Source organism: Eucyclogobius newberryi, unplaced genomic scaffold (genome assembly GCF_026437365.1).
Source record: "Eucyclogobius newberryi isolate DKJ021-1_F unplaced genomic scaffold, fEucNew1.0.hap1 SCAF_8, whole genome shotgun sequence".
Lineage (NCBI taxonomy): Eukaryota > Metazoa > Chordata > Actinopteri > Gobiiformes > Gobiidae > Eucyclogobius > Eucyclogobius newberryi.
Genome location: NW_027316500.1, coordinates 28,010,847 through 28,034,815, shown reverse-complemented (window position 1 = coordinate 28,034,815; position 23,969 = coordinate 28,010,847). Strand labels below are relative to the sequence as shown.

The 23,969-nt window shown below is 43.1% G+C and overlaps 1 protein-coding gene across 1 annotated transcript in view; it reads left to right on the top strand.

The window, feature by feature from the left end:
* Positions 1 to 10,575: 10,575 nt before the first annotated feature.
* LOC140351014 (rho-related GTP-binding protein RhoQ) overlaps positions 10,576 to 23,969 on the top strand; it is a 30,841-nt gene continuing 17,447 nt past the window's right edge. The window contains exons 1-2 of the mRNA XM_072436648.1: positions 10,576 to 11,095; positions 11,370 to 11,428. Coding sequence (XP_072292749.1) covers positions 10,954 to 11,095; positions 11,370 to 11,428 — 201 coding nt within the window. The 5' untranslated portion in view covers positions 10,576 to 10,953. The remainder of the gene's footprint in view (positions 11,096 to 11,369; positions 11,429 to 23,969) is intronic.

Below are 23,969 nucleotides of genomic sequence, written 5' to 3'. Positions count from 1 at the left end.
GAGGGTCAGGTCCAGATGTTTGAGGGTCAGGTCCAGATGCTGTTTGAGGGTCAGGTCCAGATGTTTGAGGGTCAGGTCCAGATGTTTGAGGGTCAGGTCCAGATGTTTGAGGGTCAGTTCCAGATGCTGTTTGAGGGTCAGGTCCAGATGCTGTTTGAGGGTCAGGTCCAGATGCAGTTTGAAAACATAACAACATGTGGAAACATAATGACTATGGCACTTGAGGGGTCCGAGGGGCTTAGGGTCTGAGGGTCTCAGTCTGAGGGTCTGAGTCTGAGGGGCTGAAAGTCTAAGGGGCTGAAATTCTGAGGGTTTAAGGAGCTGGGGGTCTTAGGGTCTGAGGGTCTGATTCTGGGGGTCTGAGGGTCTTTGGGTCTTCGGGTCTGAGTCCGGGGGTCTGAGGGTCTGAGTCTGAGGGTCAGAGGGGTTGGGGGTCTTAGGGTCTGAGGGTCTGAGGGGTTGGGGGTCAGAGGGGTTGGGGGTCTTAGGGTCTGAGTCTGGGGGTCTTAGGGTCTGAGGGGCCGGGGGACTGGACGTGCTTGTACATTTGTTTGTCTTTCTTGAAATAGTGGGGGTGGACACATGCCGCTCGGACTGTAAATAGACGAGGTAACGCTACACTGTGGATACGTCTCCAACATTTCCACACAGATGAATTTAGAGTCTGAGCCGGAGCTGTGAAGAGCAAGACTCGAGATGTAACACATTAATGTCTAATAGTCTGATAATGACGCTCCTGTCGAAGTGTCGGGAACGTCACCGTGGAAAAGTCATTAGAATGATTTGTCTCCCTGCGTCCAATAGAACAGGCTGGTTTCAGGGACATTTTTGTGTGGATTCCTGGGCACAAAAGTATTGTTGGTGATGAAATGGCAAATAAATTAGTAAAAGACGACCTTCTCCAGAATGAGGTTGTATGCAAAGCTTGATTCCAGCATACAGCCTGCTGGAATGTATTCAAAAAAGAAGAAGAAGCTAAGGGTCTTTATTCTGCAACGTGTAAGAAATACGGATACAGGAAAACACAGAAAGATCGGAATACCTTTATGCAATTGGACACTAACGGCTGTATTTTAGTTTTAGAGTATTCACTACAGCGTATTGGGCCCTCATTGTTGATTGATTTTCGTTTCGGTTTCATTTGGTCTTTCCAAAAATGGCTTTGGGATTGATTTTATGACTGATTCAAAACCCTACACAAATAATTGACTATTTCACGTCGACCATGGCCCAACCTCGTCATTCTAAAACTGAATGTTAGTCAAGTCTCTGTTAAACACAGATCATGGTTCTAGAGCACAGTTTTGTGTTCTAATCACCATCAGCACCCTTTATTTTACAAAAAAAATTACCTGAAATTTGCCGAGAACTATTGACTTTCAAAGCGACATAAAACAGAGGTTCAGAGATTATTCACTATTAAATTGCATAAAATAAATCCCAAAACATCAGTTTGAGATTATATTTCAATCAAATACTCTTTGCAGGCTGAAGAGTGTTGTTTACAGTGATAACACAAGTGTCAGATTGTGTGTTGTTTTGGGCGTCACGTGTTCAGTGTCGTGTTTACTGCGGTGTAATGACCGGAGGCGCCGCCAGACGTATTTCATATTTAGACGTGGTGGCGAATACACAGAGACAGAAGAGACTCCATCGACAGTTTGTTCTGTTGGGGTCGGATCGCTTTACTGGTGAAAATCAGACGCAAAAACACTGTATACTTCCAAGGTCGCGGAGTGGAAAGATTAGAAGTGCCAATCTGCACCATCGGCCAACTTTATTATCCCAATTATGCCTGAAATCCAACGCATCGCTCACCATGGCTTTGATGTTTTACGTTCAGGACGAATACAGAACTTTAGATTAAAAAAATGTGCAGGTTTCAACGACACTGCAGCAGCAACATTACTTTGATAATTAGGACCCTCAGAATCAGCCTGGATCCTCTCCTTCATGATTCCCTGGGTGTGTTGTTAGATATATGTTAGAGTTGACAGTTTTACTTTCTTTGTGCGGCACGTTCAGTCTGATTTACAGCTTGGGTTCATATGTAACGCTTTTAAACACTGGTTTAATCGCTCTCAGGCGACGACTTGCAGCAGGCATTTCACCCCATTTCACTTCTCACTCTCATTACAGTTTGTGGCTAGTCATAGTACTGTAGAAACTTTGATCTATTTGAAGTTACACATTCTCACGAGGCTTATTCTACTCTGTTGTTTTCCTTAATTAATTTTTTTTTTTAATTTAAGACAGTACAAGCACACAGTTCAGTCATAACACCATTAGATCATTATTCTTTACTGTTCCCACGGACTACAGAAATCTATTTCAGTGGCGCCATAATCTAACATATTGCAATTAAGTAATTACACAGCAATTACTATTATTTTAGTTATTTTAAGTGTATCTAATTGTATCTAATTGTATTTATTTGTATTTGATTATATTTATTTAATGTATTTAATGTATTTATTTTATTTATTTCATGTATTTGATTTTATTGATCTATTTCATGTATTGAATTTATTTTTTAATTTCATTTAGTATTTTTTTTAATTTATGTTATCAATTTCGAGCAAGTCAGTAGATACAAAGAAGTACAAATAAGTACACGTCACCCAAAAAATACAAAAAAAACAACAATTCTATAAATGGGGTTTATTATTCAAGCTCGAAAAATACTATCCCTCGTATCTTTTTGTTACTACAACTATCAAATGTGTGTGTACTCCATAGAACTGTGTCCAAAAACACTTGAGAAGTTATAAACAGAAATAGGTTGAATAACAGGAAGTTTCATTGGCGGGACGACTTCCTCTTTTTTATAAGAAGCATGTTTATCTTATTTATTTAGTAACTTATAATCGTAACAATATTTACCTCCTTTTAGAAGGTTTAACGTAGCTTAGCTTGACAGTAAACACACAATCATAAGTCCGGTCGTATCTCCTCCACACAGACACCGCAGAGTCCATTAGCCGGAGCTGACCTTATTTCCCGTGTGCGCGACATTTAATATCAACCGTCTATTTCTGCTGCGGCTAAAGACGGAGGCGCTAATGAAATACACACGTTTGGTCACAGTCTGCGTACGGCCCTGGCAAAACGTAAAATGCAATCGCCGTATATTTTTGACCTCTCCTGTAATCGCAAACGTCCAGTACTTCCAGGGGCCCGACGGTAGCGCTGTGTTTTATTCACAGTCGATTCAAATGCACACAGTTTGATTACCGCTGCTGCACCTTAACGATGTCTTTGACAATAGCGTTTGAATTAGTTTACTCGTGTACTTGTTGTGTTTATTCGATGAGCGGGAAGTCGTGGATGATTTGGGCGCAATTTAGAGTCACTGTTTTGCTTTGAATGTTCATTTTAGGTCTGTGTCACAATGCAATTCTTGTTATTGTTGTTTTGGTGTTAGAATTGTTTGGACAATCCTGCGTTAGAACGGCTGAAAGTAACAAATATGTTTTACAGAGTACAGTAAAGTATGCAGGAGTTCTATTTGGATGTGACAAATGTTGTTAGAAATAATTGTTTGGGAAAAAATGTTAAGAAATGTAGGTTCTTTAAAGGGAATTGAAAAAGCTATTACAGAAAACATATACTGTATTTTCCGGGCTATAAGTCACACCTTTTTTCACAGTTTTGGCCGGGGTGCGACTTATACTCTAGAGCGACTTATATGTGATATTATTTGTCACTTGTTGATTATTTTCACACTGACAACCACAAGAGGGCGCTCTAGGCTCTAAGCGACGCAGAAGAAGAATCGTCACTTCCTCTACCTCTGGAGTTTGTGGAGTTGTTTAGAAGTGACACAGAGGAAGAAGAATTCAATGGATTTAGTGATTTGGGGTAAAACTGATGCTTTGGTAAACTTGTTAGCATGTTCTTTATGCTATAGTTATCTGAATAACTGTTCATATGTTACGTTAACATACCAGACACTTACCACAGTTCTGTCTGTGCCTCATGTAGCTGAAGGTGTTAGCGTTAGCATACGTACAACTATTCACCATGTTCTCTCATCTGTTATTATTTTAAACTGCATTTCAAGAGAAAATGTCTGTTGTTGTTTTGGATTTTATCAAATACATTTCCCCCCAAAATTCCCCCCATATTTTTTTGGGCTAGTGTGACTTATACTCCGGAAAATACGGTAACCTATGAAAGAATTGTTGTTCTGAATTCTTGCATCGTCTCACAATAGCATGAACTTATCTTTAAATAATAATAAATGAACCGTACAGCGCTGCCCGGGTCCTGATGACGGTGCTTCCTGTTCACCTCCGGATCGAATACACCCACCACAGTCTGCACGGTGAGGCCCCCACTGACCTCACAGGACTGCACACACCTCAGCCAGGACTCGGTCAGGCCCCGCCCCGGGCATGGCTCAAGACCATGGGGGCCTCACAGGGCCTTTGAGGCTGTGGACCACCTCAGAGCTCCACAGACAGTTTACAGGAGGAGGATTAAAGACCTTCATTTAGTAAAGCTTACACCTTATTATTTGTTTTTATTTGTTTTTGCTTAGTGGCACTTTGGGATTTGGGATGAAATGTAAAGTGCAAATTTTGTATTATTATTTTAGGCTTAGTATTAAATGTATGCAGCATATACCTTCTTTTTAATTATTTTGTTTAACAGCTTTTTCTTAGCTGCAGAGAGACTAATTAAAATACACCACATTACTAACTAATATCATGTTTCATTGTGCTGCTGCTGCTGCTGCTGCTGTTGCTATATGTATTTATTCATTGCAGCTTTTTTTTCATTACAATACGGTTCATTTGGAAAAGAGTAAACTGGGATTATCCTGCATTGAGGTTATTGCGTCAGAAGCACAGGTGTTATTCATGTTATTGTCAATCATAACATTTTCTGTAGTAATATATTGAACTCAAACTTTGCTATCGTGGCAAAAGTACACATACGTGCACAGGAGGAGCCCCCATACGTGCACAGGAGGAGCCCCCATACGTGCACAGGAGGAGCCCCCATACGTGCACAGGAGCAGCCCCCATACGTGCACAGGAGGAGCCCCCATACGTGCACAGGAGCAGCCCCCATACGTGCACAGGAGGAGCCCCCATACGTGCACAGGAGCAGCCCCCATACGTGCACAGGAGGAGCCCCCATACGTGCACAGGAGCAGCCCCCATACGTGCACAGGAGGAGCCCCAATACGTGCACAGGAGCAGCCCCCTATACGTGCACAGGAGGAGCCCCCATACGTGCACAGGAGGAGCCCCCATACTTGCACAGGAGGAGCCCCCATACGTGCACAGGAGGAGCCCCCATACGTGCACAGGAGGAGCCCCCATACTTGCACAGGAGGAGCCCCCATACGTGCACAGGAGGAGCCCCCATACGTGCACAGGAGGAGCCCCCATACTTGCACAGGAGGAGCCCCCATACTTGCACAGGAGGAGCCCCCATACGTGCACAGGAGGAGCCCCCATACTTGCACAGGAGGAGCCCCCATACTTGCACAGGAGGAGCCCCCCATACGTGCACAGGAGGAGCCCCCATACGTGCACCTCAGGAGTACTACATGTATGAGGTAATTGTTGTTTGGTGACGTGAACCGCTGCAGCAGCTGTCAACTGTGATGAGAGCAGGAGAATCCTCGGCCCGCCCCTCGCAGCCGATTGGACGACGCGCGCAGAAGCAAGGGACCGTCAGCAAAGAGCACGTCCTTTAGGAACCGGAGTGGCATTTGCAGTACAGTATTGCATACCGCTTTAGGAAAACTGCACTTTTGATAGCCTTAATAAAGCATGAAGAACGATTACTACATGAACTACATAATTAATACTCTAAATCTAATTTCTAAACCCCTATTTAAGTATTTCTCAATGCTTTATTAAGGCAAAATAAGGTGTAGGTTCAATAAAGTTGTATCGTAGATGTAATATTTACATTAACATATAGCTAGAGTGGACATATTTTGGATTTTTGTGGCTTTAATTGTCTTTTAAACCTGCTTTTGGTCCACTTGGGATTTCACATTTTCCAACTTTTGACAAACACACTTGCCTCTGGAGCGTACTTTCCTGTCAGCAGTGGGAAAAAACAAAAGCTAATTTAGCCCTTAGGCAACGTGAACGCTGCGCCAAACGAGTCTTTACTTGCAAACTGCACAGGAGAAGTCCGTAGTTTGACACGTGATGCAACAAACCCGGGGGGGAATTGAAACTGAGTGACTTTTGAGGATTAAACACATGAGAACAAAGCAAAATACAACTCCAGAAATGTTTTTGTTGAAGGGACGTGGTTAAAAGTTAAGCATTTTGCATAGTATTGGCCTTTAAAGGTGCACTTTTCTATTATATCTTGCTCTTCTTAAAGGGGATGTTATTGCTTTGCCTTGGATGCTCACACACAAGCCAGACACAAGGGTTAAATGTCTTGCTTAAGGACACAACACAACAACCCAGTGCTTGTTCTGCCAACCGTTCCTGTTACTGCAAATTATTCTACCCACTGAAATTCAAAATGGCAGTTATGTGAATACGTTGAGTGTAAAGAGGAACAAGGGCTGTTTATTCTTTTATCTTTGAACCCTAAACAATATGTGCCCATCTTTAAAGATATATGTGTGATTAAAAGGTCAAATTAGCTCGCTCTGGTGAAAGAAAACATTTCAAATACAGGGAGATATCGACACATGTCACAATTGACTGTAAAATATGTCAGAAGGGGAACGGAAACTCAACACAGTCAATAAACAATGGCATTAACAGCTCTTATTCTTACGTCTTACCGTATTTTCCGGACTATAAGCACCTTTTTTCATAGTTTTGGTCTTATATGCGTCTTATACTTATATTTATACTCATATACTTATACTCCGGAGCGACTTATATGTGATATTATTTGTTATTTTCACACTTGCAACCGCATTTCATACTCCAGTGCGACTTATATATGTTTTTTTCTTCTAATTTTTTTGGCTGGTGCGCCTTATACTCCGGAAAATACAGTATATCTAATCTAGAGGTTTAAATAAAGTGGTCTGGGCCTTGAATGACTGCGGTGTGTGAGTTTTGGAGGACGGGTTAGGGTCTGGGCCTTGAATGACTGCAGTGTGTGAGTTTTGGAGGACGGGTTAGGGTGCGAAAGGCGCCAACTAAAGTCCCTGCACGCTCACCGCTCGTATCAGCCCCTGAAAAAGATGCAACTTAACTCAGGCCCAGTTTAGAAACCTGAAGATGACTCTCGACGGTCTCATGTCGCATACGTTTACACTTTAACTGCTTAATACCAGTTGTTCCCGGTGGCGTCTTTGAATTCCCAGCCCGCTCTTCAAGAAACATTTGTCCAGCGAGAGCCAGGGACAGTAAAGTGATCTGCAGTTGCGGGTCGTACAGTCCATTCCCGTCCAGTCTGCAGTCGATGGTTATAGCTCGGACACTGCGCAGCTGCTCGTCTCGCTGCAGAGGTCAAGAGCGCCGTGTCGTGCTGCGGCGCAAATGTTCATCTATTACTCACAAACTCAGACGGGCTGCGTCCTCTGCTCCGAACACGGATTTAGACTGTGTAATTAGAGCAGAGACATAGTTGTGAGGGTTGGGCAGAACTGAAATGAATATCTCAATATAGTTTGCATTATCTTGATAACAATATTCATATGATGTTTTCTATGTTGATGTTGGGCTCTAGAACAAAAACCCGACTTAGCCACGAGAGTCTTTACATAATGTTCATTAATATGTGTTGTTCCTTTACAAATCAATGAATAAGAAATAAGAAACAAAATGTGAATGTGGACCAGAAAATTCATCACAACAGGGCAGAAATATGACTTGTTTAATACACGCTTGTCTCTTTTTGAGGTCATTTTTAATAGTTTTCATTATGGACAAATATACAAATATGCAGCTAAGCCTTATCTTAAGCCTAAAAATAAAGCACTACTTTTTTACAACTGATTTGAGTCTTCATATTTTTTTGGAACTGACATAAAAGTAACATAGTGCATACTTAATTCATTAATTCATCTTCTACTAGTCTTCATCCTTAACATTTTGTCAATTTAATCATTTTGTTTCAGTCAACATAATGCCGAGACGTTAGTTAATTAAGTGTAAAAATGAATACCAACTTGAAGGCAGGGCGTGTAACTACAATCACATCTGAACCTGTGCTGACTGTAAACTAATCGTTATCTGAAATATTTACAGATGGGTTGTGCTGAGTGAAGCGGTTTTACGGATCACAAAAGCAAGAATCACCTCCGCCGGGTCGAGGAGCTGAACATGTCGCGTTTTGTCTTTGCACAAACTCCACCAGAATCTCCTCAAGCGGCTTCACTTTAGCTTTTTTTTGGGCCAAACCGAGTCAAAATCTCATACACGCAAACCTTTTACGATCTATACAACTAATCCATAATTGCCAGATTAATTGATTCGCAAAGTAGTCGTTAGCTGCAGCCCTGACTCACCGAAGGGCAGAGATTTGGCGCTAGGTCGGGGAAATGTCGAGCTCAGCGACACAACTGCAGTGGCCGGTGTTGGGATTGCACCTCCAAACTAAACAACACAATATATTCCTCGCCTTTCAGCTTTGGGCCTGAACTGAAGAAGAACTGTTGTCATTGTATTCACACGGATGTTCTACAAAGCTGAAGACCTTCCCTCTTCATCAGTCAAAACTTACATAAATCATAAAAACATAAATCATAAAAACATATTCGTGCAGACTTTGAAGTGTGTGAAACCCTCGGCCCCGTTTTGTTTTCTCTTCCGCCGCCACAAACACATCAAACCCGTAGTTTCGACAAGCCACATAAAGGTCGTTGCCCAAGGTTTCGTAGTGAAAGCAGAAGTGCGTTTCGTCAGCTGGCTCTTGTTTCCGGCCCCTCGGTCTCGATATGACACAACTGCACCGTCGATGAACGTGAACCCGCCGACCCGGAGGCTGCACGCTGAGGGTCGCATGCTGAGGGCCGCACCGAGCTGACTGCACCTTTGTCTTGGTTGTGGTTCTCCTTCCTTAGCGCCACAACAAACGATATTGAACTCGTGCTAGTGATGTTTATTTCAAAATGACCTATGTGTGGACTCAAAGAAAGCCGTCCACACTTCAGATGTCCACCCATAAAAGAGTTTGTCTGTTGGTTATTATCTATATGCGATAATGTCGTTGAAACCAATTACAACCTTTACATTCATGACCTGAAACCGAATGTGCTATGCTGATTCATGAAGATTAATGAATATTCAATGGATCATGAGGAAAAAGTGAATATTAATGTGAATAATTACGCCGAAGCGATTGCTTTTATTAGAAACAGTCGTACCGCATTTTCCGCACTACAAGGCACACTTAAAGCCTTTAATTTACTCAAAAAACGACGCGCGCCTTATACTCCAGTGCGCCTTATACACGGATTAAATATGGTTTTGCTTACCGACCTCGAAGCGATTTTAGGTGGTACATGTTTTGTGTGCCTCCTCGTCCGGTGCGCCTTGAAAAATTATCTAAAATAGTGCGCCTTATAGTGTGGAAAATACTGTAGTTGGACATGTCAAAATGCAAAAGTGTTAACTTCAGTCCCACTACCACATCTGAATTATTGCTATTGGATTATTAATGTACTCATAATAATCAATCATAATGTAAAAACAAAGGTTAGTTGTCTAAAAATGAGTATCATCTTCAAAATCATGTGTAATACTGTCATATTCATGTGCAATACGGTCATATTCTTGTGCAATATACTGTCATATTCATGTGCAATACTGTCATATTCATGTGCAATACTGTCATATTATTGTGCAATACTGTCATATTCATGTGCAATACTGTCATATTCATGTGCAATACTGTCATATTCATGTGCAATGCTGTCATATTCTTGTGCAATACTGTCATATTCATGTGCAATACTGTCATATTCATGTGCAATACTGTCATATTCATGTGCAATACTGTCATATTCATGTGCAATACTGTCATATTCATGTGCAATGCTGTCATATTCTTGTGCAATACTGTCATATTCATGTGCAATACTGTCATATTCATGTGCAATACTGTCATATTCATGTGCAATACTGTCATATAAATGTGCAATACTGTCATATTCATGTGCAATACTGTCATATTCATGTGCAATACTGTGACATAATGTAGATCATCCTGGTGCAATATTCTCTGTCCATACAACAGCTGTAAATAAGAGTGTTACTATTGTTATTATTATTTTATTTGAGTTTCTACAAGAGTGTTTTTTAATAAGTTATATGCTTTTTTATTATTTACTTCTGTACATACTCTGTGTTGCATCACTGGAATTTCCCCATCGTGGGACAAATAAAGGCTTATCTTATCTTATCTTCAGAAAAGACCCCTGAGTGCGGTCCTCTCAGCGCGGTCCTCTCAGTGCAGATCCGCGCCTCGCCCCCCCCCCGCCCTCTCCCTTCTGCACACGCAGCGCGGGCGGAGTGCACTTTATCCGGAGCCCCTTGCTCTTCAGACCGTGGCCCCTCCTTCCAGCCTCGCTCGCCGCCTATGTGTGGAGCAGCGGCGGCGGAGTGCGCCAGAGAGAAGCACCGACAGGCGTGGAGCGCACCGGGCGAGGGGGAAACACACAACACGGAGCGCGGACGGACGGACGGACGGACGGACGCACGGGGCTCAAACTAACGAAGAAGAAGAAGAAGAAGAAGAAGAAGAAGAAGAAGAAGAAGTCTCGGGACAACATTTTGAAACTGTAACCGGTGTCAAAGGGAGGAGTACAAATTAAAAAAGGAAAGAAAAATGCGGTCGCTCCAGCCCGACTCCGCGCGCGCCGCTGCCCGCCTCCGACGCCGCTGATGCCCGCTGCGAAGAGGACGAGGAGCCGGCGGGATCACAGCGCGTCCGGGGGCGGGTGATGCGGACGGTAACATCATCCTTCTCATCCTCATCCTCATCCTCAGCATCATCCTCATCACCATGGCAAACGGAGCCGGCACGATCATGTTGAAGTGCGTCGTGGTGGGAGACGGCGCGGTGGGCAAGACGTGTCTGCTCATGAGCTATGCCAACGACGCCTTCCCGGAGGAGTACGTGCCCACGGTGTTTGACCATTACGCAGGTAGGCACGGCACTATGTCCTATTGTTCCTCCTTTTTTTGTTTTAAAGAATCAATAGCGTCTGCAGTTCCAAACGCGCAGTGCTCATAATAAACTTGCGTGCGCTGATCTCTAAGTTGCGCGCAATAGTTGTTCCTCTGCGCGCTGTGCATCTGTTGCCATAATGAAAACCACTTGTTTGCCTGGCTCAGGTTGGGGACCCCTGTGCACCCCTCCCTTCTCCTCCCTTGTTCCTCCACTAAAACAAAACCCCGCTCTTTGTCATGTCGTTGCAGTGAGCGTCAACGTGGAAGGGAAGCAGTATTTATTGGGGCTTTACGACACGGCTGGTCAGGTACGGAGCTGGGTTTTTTTCCTTCTTGATTTTTGGCCTTGGTTCAAGCATGTCAAGGACTCTCTCTGTGTGTCTCTTCCACGGGCCCCTTGCCTTATGGGGCCAATATGTGTCCAGGGGCTAACACACCCACATATAGAATAGGCTGCACATTATCCAGGCTAAGCTGCAACAGGTGATGGTTTCCCCAATAGGGACCAGAAATATGTAGGCGTGGATCGCATCGAAATCTCACTTTGAAATCATGTGCAGTGTTTTAATGGATCTAAAAAATGTCTTGTTTTTATAGAGCACTTTTTAGTTTAAAGAAAAAGTAAAAAAATCACCCCTACACTCTGAATTTGGTAATGAGATTCTTGGAGTTGTCAGTTCATATTTCAGCTCCTGGAGTAGATTACGGTCGCACGTTAAGCAGCAGAATCCTACAGCCGAAGCTTTCAAATTACACATCTCCTCCTACCGTGACGCTCTCCAAGCCGCCAAATCTGCCCACCTCTCCACCCTCATCAACAGCTCCCACCGGAGCCCTCGCACCCTGTTCTCCACCGTCAACAAGCTGCTCCAGCCACCGGACATCACTCCACCCTCCTCCCCTGACCTCTGCAACTCTTTCCTCCTTGCCTTCAATGACAAAATTTCCAAAATCAACAGCTCCATGACTGCCGTCTCCATTAACTCCATCACCACCCCCACCCCTGCCCCCCCTCCTCTCCCTGACCACCCACCCTTCCCTGCCCTCACCACCTTCTCCTCTGTTAACTCCTCTCATATCATAGACCTCATCACCGCTTCCAAAACCACCACCTGCTCTCTCGACCCCCTCCCAACGACTCTAACCAAGGCCTGCCTCCCTGCTCTCATCCCCCATCTCACCACCCTCTTCAACCAGTCTTTATCCCTCGGCCATGTTCCTTCCATCTACAAACTGGCCTCCATCACCCCCATCCTCAAAAAACCCACCCTAGACTCCGCCAACCTCTCCAACTACCGCCCCATCTCCAACCTGCCGTTCCTCTCAAAAACGCTGGAACGCATCGTCGCCGCCCAACTTCACACCCACCTCCAGTCAAACAACCTCTATGAACCCCTCCAATCTGGCTTCCGCCCACTTCACAGCACTGAAACAGCCCTGGTCAAAGTACTCAACGATCTCCTCACCTCTGCAGACTCCGGGGCCCTCAACATCCTGTTACTACTAGACCTCAGCGCAGCCTTTGACACTATAAACCATTCCATCCTCCTACAAAGGCTGCGCCAACTGGGTGTTGAGGGCTCTGCACTTGACTGGCTCACATCCTACCTCACCAACAGGCAAGAGTTCATTTCCCTCTCCAGTCACTCATCCACCCTCTCCCCAGTAACGCAGGGGGTCCCCCAGGGCTCATTCCTCGGCCCCCTCCTCTTCATCTGCTACATCTTCCCCCTTGGTCACATCCTCCGCCAACTCAACCTGGACTTTCACTGCTACGCTGACGACACCCAGATATACCTCACCACCAAATCCACCCAAAACCCTCCCCTCAGCCACATCGAAACCTGCATCTCTACAATAAAATCATGGCTCACTCTCAACTTCCTCAAACTGAACAGTGACAAAACAGAGCTCCTCCTCATTGGCACCAAATCCACTCTCAATAAAACTGGTCCCTTTTCACTCAGCATCGACACCTCAACCATCACCCCCTCTACCCTGGTACGCAATCTCGGTGTCATCATGGACCCCACCCTCTCCTTCACTCCCCATGTCAGCCACATCGTCAAGACCTCATACTTCCACCTCCGCCGCATCGCCAAAATCCGACACTGCCTCACCCTCCCCGCTGCTGAATCCCTCATCCACGCCTTCATCTCCTCCCGCCTCGACTACTGCAACTCCCTCCTCACTGGCATCTCCTCCCATTCCCTCCACAGACTCCAAATGGTCCAAAACTCCGCTGCCCGCCTCCTCACCCACACCCGGTCCCGTGAACACATCACTCCCGTTCTCCGCTCTCTCCATTGGCTCCCCATCAAGCAGCGCATAAACTTTAAAATACTCCTCCTCACCTTCAAAGCTCTTCACCACCTTGCCCCCCCCTACCTGTCTGACCTCCTCATCCCCCATCGCCCCTCCCGAGCTCTCCGATCCTCCTCCTCTCTCACCCTGACTGCACCAACATCCCGACTGAAAACTTTTGGCGACAGAGCATTCTCCCGAACAGCACCCCGACTCTGGAACTCCCTCCCCCAACCTGTCCGCCACTCTCCCTCACTCACAACATTCAAATCCCGCCTAAAAACATACCTCTTCACCCAAGCCTATGACCTCCCCTACCCCTAGCCTCCTCTACCCCATTGCCTACTCTTCTACCCCCTGTTACATCCCCATCTTTTTCTCTCTACTTCTTCTGTCTTGTTCATTTTATCTGTATATTAATGTGTTCTGTACGTGTTGTCCCCCCCTGTCTGTAAATACCCCCCCTTTTTTTTATTATGTTCAGCGTCTTTGGGTCACTGAAAAGCGCTATATAAATAAAAGTTATTATTATTATTATTATTACAGTTTATACCTATAGAAACGTATTCATCCACAATAAAAACAAAAAAAAAATTCCTCAGAAATGTTGTAGCCCGTTATCTACCTTTCTTTCCCTCACACACTTCCTAAATACTGTATACCGGTGTTTGTTAAGTCATTATAAATCACAATAACTAGGATTTCACCCTTTAAAACTATTAAATTTTTTTGTTTGAATGATATTGATCTGGGGCTGGATGATATGGCAAAAATTTAATGACGTTTTCTTCCACGATACAGAACAATTTCCATTTTTGATTCGATTTTTTCCTAAAAAAAATATAACAAAACTGGCTTCCACCATCAATATCATGATATAAACAAGGCAGACATTTAAAACCATTTAGCACAACTGTCTCAAACCACGTGCTTTTACCGACAGATGATTGGCTGTGGACGTCTTTGATTGAAAAAAAAAAAAAGAAACAAGCACATCATTGACAATTAGACATGACTAGATGTCATCTTGATTAAAATCCAATTAATTGCCGAGCCCTGTACTGATCTCCCAAATGATCCCACGGAAAAACTTGGCGAAAAAGAACATTTTATCGTAAAATACTGTTCAATCCCACCTCCTTTTTTGTCCGTAAATGCTTCCCGGGGACGCGGAAGGGAAAGGCGTTCATTGGAGTCGGTCGCAAAGGCTTTTCAATACGTCTATTATGCGGCGAACAGGGCCCACTATGTCCCGCAGTGATGTCAGAGGTTTGTCCGCGGCGCGTTTACAATGTGGCATTCAGCGAGCGGGAGTCCAACTGTGGGCGACGCGTGCACGATACTGTTTTCAACTCAGCAAAAGCTCGCCGCGGGTCGAAGGGAAAGCCCGACCGGTTTCTGGGAGAAGCTGAAGCGGGAATGCCGTGGTTTTTAACCGGTTAAAACTGCCTGAGAGGAGAAGAGCAAAGACTGGGCTCGTCAAACGCATTGAAAGTCAGATACTAATCGATACCAGAACGGCGTCGGTGTAAAATTGTTTAGGACAAAATCTGACCTTTCATGAGCTGTTTTAGAATGATCTATATCTGAACTACAGTATTTTCCGGACTATAAGTTGCACTTTTTTTACATAGTTTTGGCCGGGGTGCGACTTATACTCCAGAGCGACTTATATGTGATAGTATTCTTTATTTTAACACTGACAACCACAAGAGGGCGCTCTAGGCTCTAAGCGACGCAGAAGAAGAATCTGCACTTCCTCTACCTCTGGAGTTTGTGGAGTTGTTTAGAAGTGACACAGACTTCCGTTTAGTATCACGTGTCCAATACTTTTGAGAATCCTTCCGCAAACGCAACGTGGGTGAAGTGTCTTGCTAAAGGGCACAACAACAGAACAGGCTGGTCAGACATCTCTGGTATGAGACGCCCACATGTTCTAGGTACAGCTGAAGTCTACAGCACAGAGTCAGTCCCACATTGTGTCAGTCCCAAACTTGGATAACTGGCAAAGAATGATTCAGGAAGGGCATCTGGTGAAAGACGCTGCAGCACAAATCACTACAGACTGAAAGAAGAGAGTAGAAAGAGTGTTTGAGGGTTTCCTAAATGTGAGTCAGATTCTGAAATGGACAGATAATCTCTAAATGTCAGCACTTTCCTTTGTGATAATAAAGCCACAGAAACCACTTATGATTTACACCTTTAAAGGTTATGTCCGCATCTTAACATTTTAAACACATTAGAATAAAGGTACGTTCATTTGTTACCCTGGTACAGTCACTTTGTCTTATTTTTTCACAATCGTTCCAGGGTTTTAAAAAGATCAATACCGTATTTTTTCATAGTTTTGGCCGGGGTGCGACTTATACTTATATTTATACTTATATACTTATACTCCGGAGCGAGTTATATGTGATATTATTTGTTATTTTCACACTTGCAACTGCATTTCATCCTCCAGTGTGAGTTATGTATGTTTTTTTCTTCTCTATTATGCACTTTTTGGCTGGTGCGACTTATACTCCGGAAAATACGGTACATATATTGCTATAAAGAGAGGACAACATTTGACCTTCTCAGAATGAATTAAGAATATTTTTTAACATTGTGGCATATAATTACATTTCGAAATAGAGTTTGAAATGTTAATATCATGACGTCCGTAAATGTAAGTTATCGTATTTTCCGGACTATAAGTTGCACCAGCCAAAAAAGGAATAATAGAAAAAGAAAAAAGAAAAAACAAACATATAAGTTGCACTGGAGTATAGGTCACACCTCAACCAAAACTATGAAAAAAAGTGCAACTTATAGTCCGGAAAATACCGTAATAGCTAACTGTCCTTTTACCGTCAATTATTATAGTACGTTTTATTTGATTTTTAGGATAATTATGAAGTATTAAGTACTTAAAACTGTCCATAGTTTTAGTGGTGTTATGAGTTTATTTCTGTGTGGTACTGTCTGATTTAAATTGTGTAAGAGTTTGAGGTAGAAACGCACGACTCAGTTTCAAAAAGTCCATGGTCAATACAGTGGTTACTGCAGGGAAAAAACACGTTCAATTACTGTAATCCAGCGGCCGAGCAGAAACCCCCTGCACAATTACACAATATCGTCTACAAACAGAAAGTAATGTCTGATAAAAGCGTGTTTTTAAGACTCGCACACGCTTCATTTAGGTGACAAAAGCAGAAGTGTATAATGTAACGGCCGGTTCAACGTTAGAAGAGGTCGAATGTGATGGCTGCGCGACATATTAATGAACACGGTGATTATAACTGACACAAACATTTTTCAGCTCTAAATTTGACAAATACCATGGAAAAGTGACGTGAGTGATGGACAGATCAATACTACATAATGAGCTGTCTACATAATCAAGCAAAAATATCAATACTAAAAATTTTGATCGTTGTCATTAAGTTTTAAGTAGGGATGTGACGATATCAAATTTGAGTGTTACGATTATTGTGAGAAAAAACACCAGGATTTAACAATTATGAACAAACAACAGTGAAATCTGTAATTTTCTTTTGTTCCCATTGTCTAACTCGTTACTTTTCCTCACGTTTGTGACCAACTTTATGAAATCAAACTGTCTGAATGACAAAATAAAGTAAATGTGACACAAACAGCCAGCTAAAAAGTATTTTACATTAGATGTTTTTTTTAACTATGGATTGAATTAAAAATACTTATCTTTTCTTCTAAAATAGTCAAACATTTTTTTAAAAAACAAATCACTACTGCACTTTCTGTTGTTGTTTTTTAAATGTATTTGTTATTACAATGTATTTATATAGCATTTTTCCACTTTATCCACTGAGTCTATATTTAAAATCTTTCATCTTTCAATTGTGTGAATATCACGATTCAAAGCCTCACTGTGTGACCAGCCAAATACTTATTTATTTTCCTTTTAAAATATTTTTATTGCACTAAAAATGTATAAAACCTGTGTCTTTGCTGTGAGCGGGCTTGCATCTCCACAAACCTAACTCGTACCTGGCCTGGAGGACAATCTTCTGCTTGTTTCCGTAGATATGTTGTTCCTTTAGCCATAATATTCCACAGTATGGAGAATGTTCCAAAGAATTGTTGGTGATTAATGATGATCATTGATGATTGTTGATGATTGTTGATGATTATTCATGATTATTCATGATTATTGACACCTTGACCCAACAACAGTGAAATAAATCATTTTCTTTCGCTCTCCTCGTGTAATACATTGTCATTCCTAAAGTGACCTGAACTGTGAGCCTCTCAGGCCACCATCCATCACTAACTCACACTTTATTACTGTCAATCTTTCAGAAATGTCATTACAGGCAAGATGTGCCTGCAGTAAACCTTTTCAAAATTTAAGAAAGAAAGGGAAGTTTAGATATTGTCCTATAGTTTGTAAAAAACATTAGGATCCAAATTGTGCTTTTTAATAAGGGGCATGTTTAAAAATATCAGGCATTAAACAACTGTTGTCCGAAAGTACTTTATTCACTCATTTGCGTTTCAAGTGTCCTGAAAACCAGCATCTCACAGCAGCACAGCCATCCAATAAAGCAGCCCCAGCCTTTATTTCCCAGAGGTCCCGCGGTGTCCTTTTAACTTGACCTGTGGACGAGTAAACACCAGGAGCGGCCTCGGTCTCCGTCGGAAACACGAGACGTTCAAAGACACAAAGTTGGAAAGGTCAGACTTCTGTTCATTTATGAAAAACCAAATCTGCCCACGGCCTCGCTCACCTGCCACGCCCATTATCGCCTCACGAACGCCGCACGAGCTCCCCAAACAGATGCTAACGTTACATCGATAGTGTTAATAATGTAGTATTGTTATTAAACGTGTATTCTGCTCTCCATATGATAAGTCTGGAAGTGCGGTTTTGCTTTAAGTATTGCTAATTTAATTGACTTAATATTACCGTATTTTCCGGAGTATACGTCGCACCAGCCAAAAAAGAAGAAGAAAAAACATATATAAGTCGCACTGGAGTATAAGCATAAGTATATAAGTATAAATATAAGTATAAGTCGCACCCCGGCCAAAACTATGAAAAAAGGTGCAACTTATAGTTCGGAAAATACGGTTATATTTTTTAAGTGGCCTTTCATTTGCCTGACTATCCGCGACCACGCCCTTTTACAACACTTAATGTCCGGAACCCGTCCTTGTGCTTGATTTCTGACTGGGCGTGATTGACACGTCGGTTTAACCAATCAGAGAAACGTGTGGATCTGTTCGCGTCACAACAAACACGAGTGAAAGTGAAACTGTGACACGAACCGAGAAACAACATGTGATGGATGTTGTTCTGAATGTTACGGGATATTTGAGAGGAGATTCTGCATTTGAGAGACAAATTAGCAGAAAAGAAAGAAAATATACTGGTTTTATGTTAGATTTTAACTCCTATTTCACGGCTTACGATGCAACTGTTCTGGTTGAGCCTAGAATGTTCCACAGTATGGCATTAAACTTTCCTAGCTCCATGAAGCGATGTGGGTGACGCCGCCGGCTTTTTCCAGTTTTTCAGTTTTCCTGGTCAGCTCTGTGGTGAGGCGACTGCATTCACAGCAAGAACACATGTTTTTTCAAGTTTTGTTTTGAAGCAGAAAGAAAAAAATCACTTGTTAGAAGTATTAACATCTCCATGGCGACAAACCATACACCAAAAATGTTATGCAATGCAACTTTTACGCAAAAGAAAAGAAGGTGGTCAGAGGGAGACTTCTGTTATTGTGGTTGATTTTACACAATTATTTGACATTTAATCCCATTGTTGGGCCAAAAACAGCTGCTCAGTTCAACGTTAAGAGGTCAGTAAACGCTAAACAACTGCCCTGAACCCCCGAACGTCTTTGCGGTTCATTCATAAAGCGTTTACCGTATTTTCTGGACTATAAGTCGCACCGGAATATAAGTCGCACCAGCCAAAAAATGCATAATAGCGAAGAAAAAAACGATATAAGTCGCACTGGAGTATGAAATGTGGTTGCAAGTGTGAAAATAACAAATCATATCACATATAAGTTGCTCTGGAGTATAAGTATATAAGTATATATATAAGTCGCATCCAGGCCAAAACTATGAAACTATAGTCCGGAAAATACGGTACTCATTCACATTTGACCACATTCGGCACCTGATGCACTTAGTTTGGACTCTTCCTGTTTAAACTGCAGCTCTGACAAACGACTTACGGACGACGACAAATCATATGAAAAGTGCACAATCTTTTAATGTCGAACCGCAATCAAGTAACATTCGGAGGGGAGAAACCGGACGGGGCCGAAGCGCGTAAAAAGAGGAAGCGCACCATTGTCCGTCGAGCCGCTTTTTGAACGGCGGCGGTTTGTTTTAGCTGACGCCGAGCCCCGCTGAAATGGAGAAGTGGAGCAGCCGGGGCGCAGAGAGAAAGAGAGGGAAGAGTTATGCGGCCCCCGGCTCCGGTGACCTCTTTATGTCCCGCACGAGGCCAGCTGCAAATGTTTAGAGCGGCACAATCTGATCAAAGAGCTGCAGAGGGGGAGCGCGCATGCGAGAGGGAGGGAACTGTCAAGTTATTTCTGCTTTTATTTTCCTCCGTGGAACTTTTAACCGACGTTTTGTCCAATGTATTATCGCAAAGTCTGTCCACTTTCACCAGAGTACGAAAAGAGTACCGTAGTTCCCGCACTATAAGGCGCACCGGAGTATAATAATGCGAAACAAAACGTGTAGCACACAAAATCGCTTCGAGGTCAGTAAACACAAGCAGAATTAATCCATTTATAAGGCGCATTGTCGTTTTTTGAGAAAATTACCGTGTTTTCCGGACTATAAGTTGCACCTTTTTTCATAGTTTTGGCCGGGGTGGGACTTATACTTACATTTATACTTATATACTTTTATATTTATTCTCCGGAGCAACTTATATGTGATATTATTTGTTATTTTCACACTATTTTCACACTCCAGTGCGACTTATGTATGTTTTTTTCTTCTCTATTACGCATTTTTTGGCTGGTGCGACTTATACTCGACGCGACTTATAGTCCGGAAAATACGGTAAAGGCTTTTAAGTGCGCCTTATAGTGCGGAAAATACAGTACTAAAAGGTGCTCTCCAGTAAGAGTAACGCTACTTCAAAACTAGAAGTTGTGGTCCAAGAAATGACTCAACTGAGAGTGAAAAAGTATTGGGGAAAACTACAACTCAAGTGAGAGTAAATGTTTGGACTTAACATCTGATTTATGGTTTGAAGTTGATGTAATTTGAAGGAAAAAAATAATGCGCAAAATCCGGTGTTTTCAAAGGAAAGACACAAAAATGAGAAGAACTCATAAAACACATATTGTCAACATAAAGCGTTTGTCACTTTTAGAGTTTCAGTGGGAAGAGAAAACAGAGATTTTACCGTTACACTCTCGGATATATTACGGTACTCAAACAGGAGTAAAAGTATGGTGTCTGAAAACTACTATGAGTACCATGCAAAATCACTGTAATTCAGAATATTTAGTTTTATTTCATTATATTGATGAGGTATTTTCCGGACTATAAGTCGCACTGGAGTATAAGTTGCACCAGCCAAAAAATGCATAATAGAGAAGAAAAAAACATATATAAATCGCACTGGAGTATGACATGCGGTTGCAAGTGTGAAAATAACAAATAATATCACATATAATTCACTCCGGAGTGTAAGTATAAGTATAAATATAAATTTGGTGTAGTTATTATAAATTGGTATCAAAATGTTCCTTTCTGTGCTCGCATGGAGACGTATTTAGTGAAAATGTCTTGCTCCATCAATAGTTTTCTTGAAAATTTGCCAACAAAGCTGAACCTAATCATAAAAAGACGATTAGCATTCTGAATTGTGTACATTTATTGTATAGTTTGCGTGGTATGGCGTGCTCTGCTGCTGCTGCTGGTGTTTACTCCACATGGAAGTCCGTTTGGCTCCACACACAGGAACACAGTCTTATTCATTCACCCTCCTCCTCCTCATCTGGACTGAACAGGAAACCGGAAACAGGAAGTAGATCCTGCGCGCTACGGTCGTCACGGTTGAAGCGCGGTGGGAGGAGCTCTGAAGCTTTAACGCCGACCAGCAGCCGTCCAATCAAAACTTCGATTGCTTAAACCAGATACGAGAGACGACAAAAGGCTAATTTCAGGATTTTGGCAGATTTTTGGTTAAAAATAAATGGAATTGTTATTTATTTGCAGTGTAAAGTCGTTTTAGCTCCGGCTTCAGATTTCACTGCACATTTGGAGAAGATTAAAGGATGAGCTGCTAAACTAATACAATAATCTGATGCAGAACATGTTTGTAGAGGTTTAAACACAATTATTTCAGTTTTAAACAGCCTTATGAGTCAAACAGACTGAATCGAGACTGAACGGGGGGAAATGTTGATTAATTGTCATCGGCGTTATTCCAAAAGTACAGGAAAGTTGCAGCTGATGGAAAAAGCAGTGTAGTCAGTCGCCTTTGGCCCAGTTTTCTGTTTTCTGTTCAGACCTGGTGAGGTTAAGTCACACTCCTGCTGTTACTACCAGGGAGAGGGAGGGAGAGGGAGAGAGGGAGGGGGAGAGGGACGGGGAGGGAGAGGGGGAGAGAGGGAGAGGAGAGAGGGGGAGGGAGAGAGGAGAGGGAGAGAGGAGGGGGAGAGGAGGGGGAGAGAGGGAGAGAGAGAGGAGATAGGGGGGGAGAGAGGGGGGAGGGGAAGAGAGGGAGGGGGAGAGAGAGAGGAGAGAGGGGGAGGAGGGCGAGAGAGGGAAGAGATGAGGGGGAGAAAGAGGAGCGGGGGAGAGAGAAGAGAGGGGGAGGAATAGAAAAAGAAGAGAAAGGACAGAGCTGGACTAAAGAAGCTACGAAACATATTCACTCTGAAAAAAACTCAACAATTTTCTTTTATGCTGGTTTTTCATAGTTTGCGATGTTTGGAGACTAGCGCTAATGCTAATGCTAACATCTAAAATTAATGTTTAGGGTCTACGGTGTCACAGTTTGGGGTCTATATCGTCACAGTTAAGGGTCTACAGCGTCACAGTTTGAGGTCTACAGCGTCGCCGTTTAGGGTCTACAGCGTCACCGTTTAGGGTCTACAGCGTCACCGTTTAGGGTCTACAGAGTCACAGTTTGAGGTCTACAGCGTCACAGTTTGAGGTCTACAGCGTCGCCGTATAGGGTCTACAGCGTCACCGTTTAGGGTCTACAGAATCACAGTTTAGGGTCTACAGAGTCACCGTTTAGGGTCTACAGAGTCACAGTTTAGGGTCTACAGCATCACGGTTTAGGGTCTGCAGTGTCACGGTTTGGGGGTCAACAGTGTCACGGTTTAGGGTCTACAGCGTAACGGTTTAGGGTCTACAGCGTCACGGTTTAGGGTCTGCAGCGTCACGGTTTAGGGTCTGCAGCGTCACGGTTTAGGGTCTACAGCGTCACAGTTTAGGGTCTACACCGTCACAGTTTAGGGTCTACAGCGTCACGGTTTAGGGTCTGCAGCTTCACAGTTTGGGGTCTACAGTGTCACAGTTTAGGGTCTACAGCGTCACGGTTTGGGGTCTGCAGCTTCACAGTTTGGGGTCTACAGTGTCACAGTTTAGGGTCTGCAGCTTCACAGTTTGGGGTCTACAGTGTCACAGTTTAGGGTCTACAGCGTCACGGTTTGGGGTCTGCAGCTTCACAGTTTGGGGTCTACAGTGTCACAGTTTAGGGTCTGCAGCTTCACAGTTTGGGGTCTACAGTGTCACAGTTTAGGGTCTACAGCGTCACGGTTTGGGGTCTGCAGCTTCATAGTTTGGGGTCTACAGTGTCACAGTTTAGGGTCTGCAGCTTCACAGTTTGGGGTCTACAGTGTCACAGTTTAGGGTCTACAGCGTCACGGTTTGGGGTCTGCAGCTTCACAGTTTGGGGTCTACAGTGTCACAGTTTAGGGTCTGCAGCTTCACAGTTTGGGGTCTACAGTGTCACGGTTTGGGGTCTACAGCATCACAGTTTGGGGTCTACAGCGTCACAGTTTGGGGTCTATTATACTGCCGCCTGTGTGTGTGAGCGCTGCTTAGTTTCCCCTGCTGACATGTGGATATAAAGGTTTGCAGTGTGGAGCGTTCACAGTAAACAGGCTCCAGACCGAGTCGCGTCACTGAGAGTTTGGCGTGTTTGTGAAAGGTGAAATAAGGGCGGAGCCTGTTGCGTTCGCAGATTGCACAACAGTCATTTCTCAAGTCAACAGTTTGCTGTAAATATTTTGATCGGTTGGTTTTGTCTCGTTGCCAGGAAAACTCTTAACATGGGAAAATAGTGTCGGGTTTAAATCACGGCAGTTTGTGTAGCAACAAACGATATACAGTGCTACATCCTCAATAATAAAATAATAAAATCTATATCCATTCAGTCTGTGGTCCTGGTTTAGTCAAGTTGATTTGGAAGATTTTAGATTTTTTAAATCTATAAACTTTTTTCTAGAGTGTGAAAAGTATAAAAATCACGTTTTACGGCTAATATCATACAGTATTTGCATTTTTGTATTGCATTTGTCAAACTCT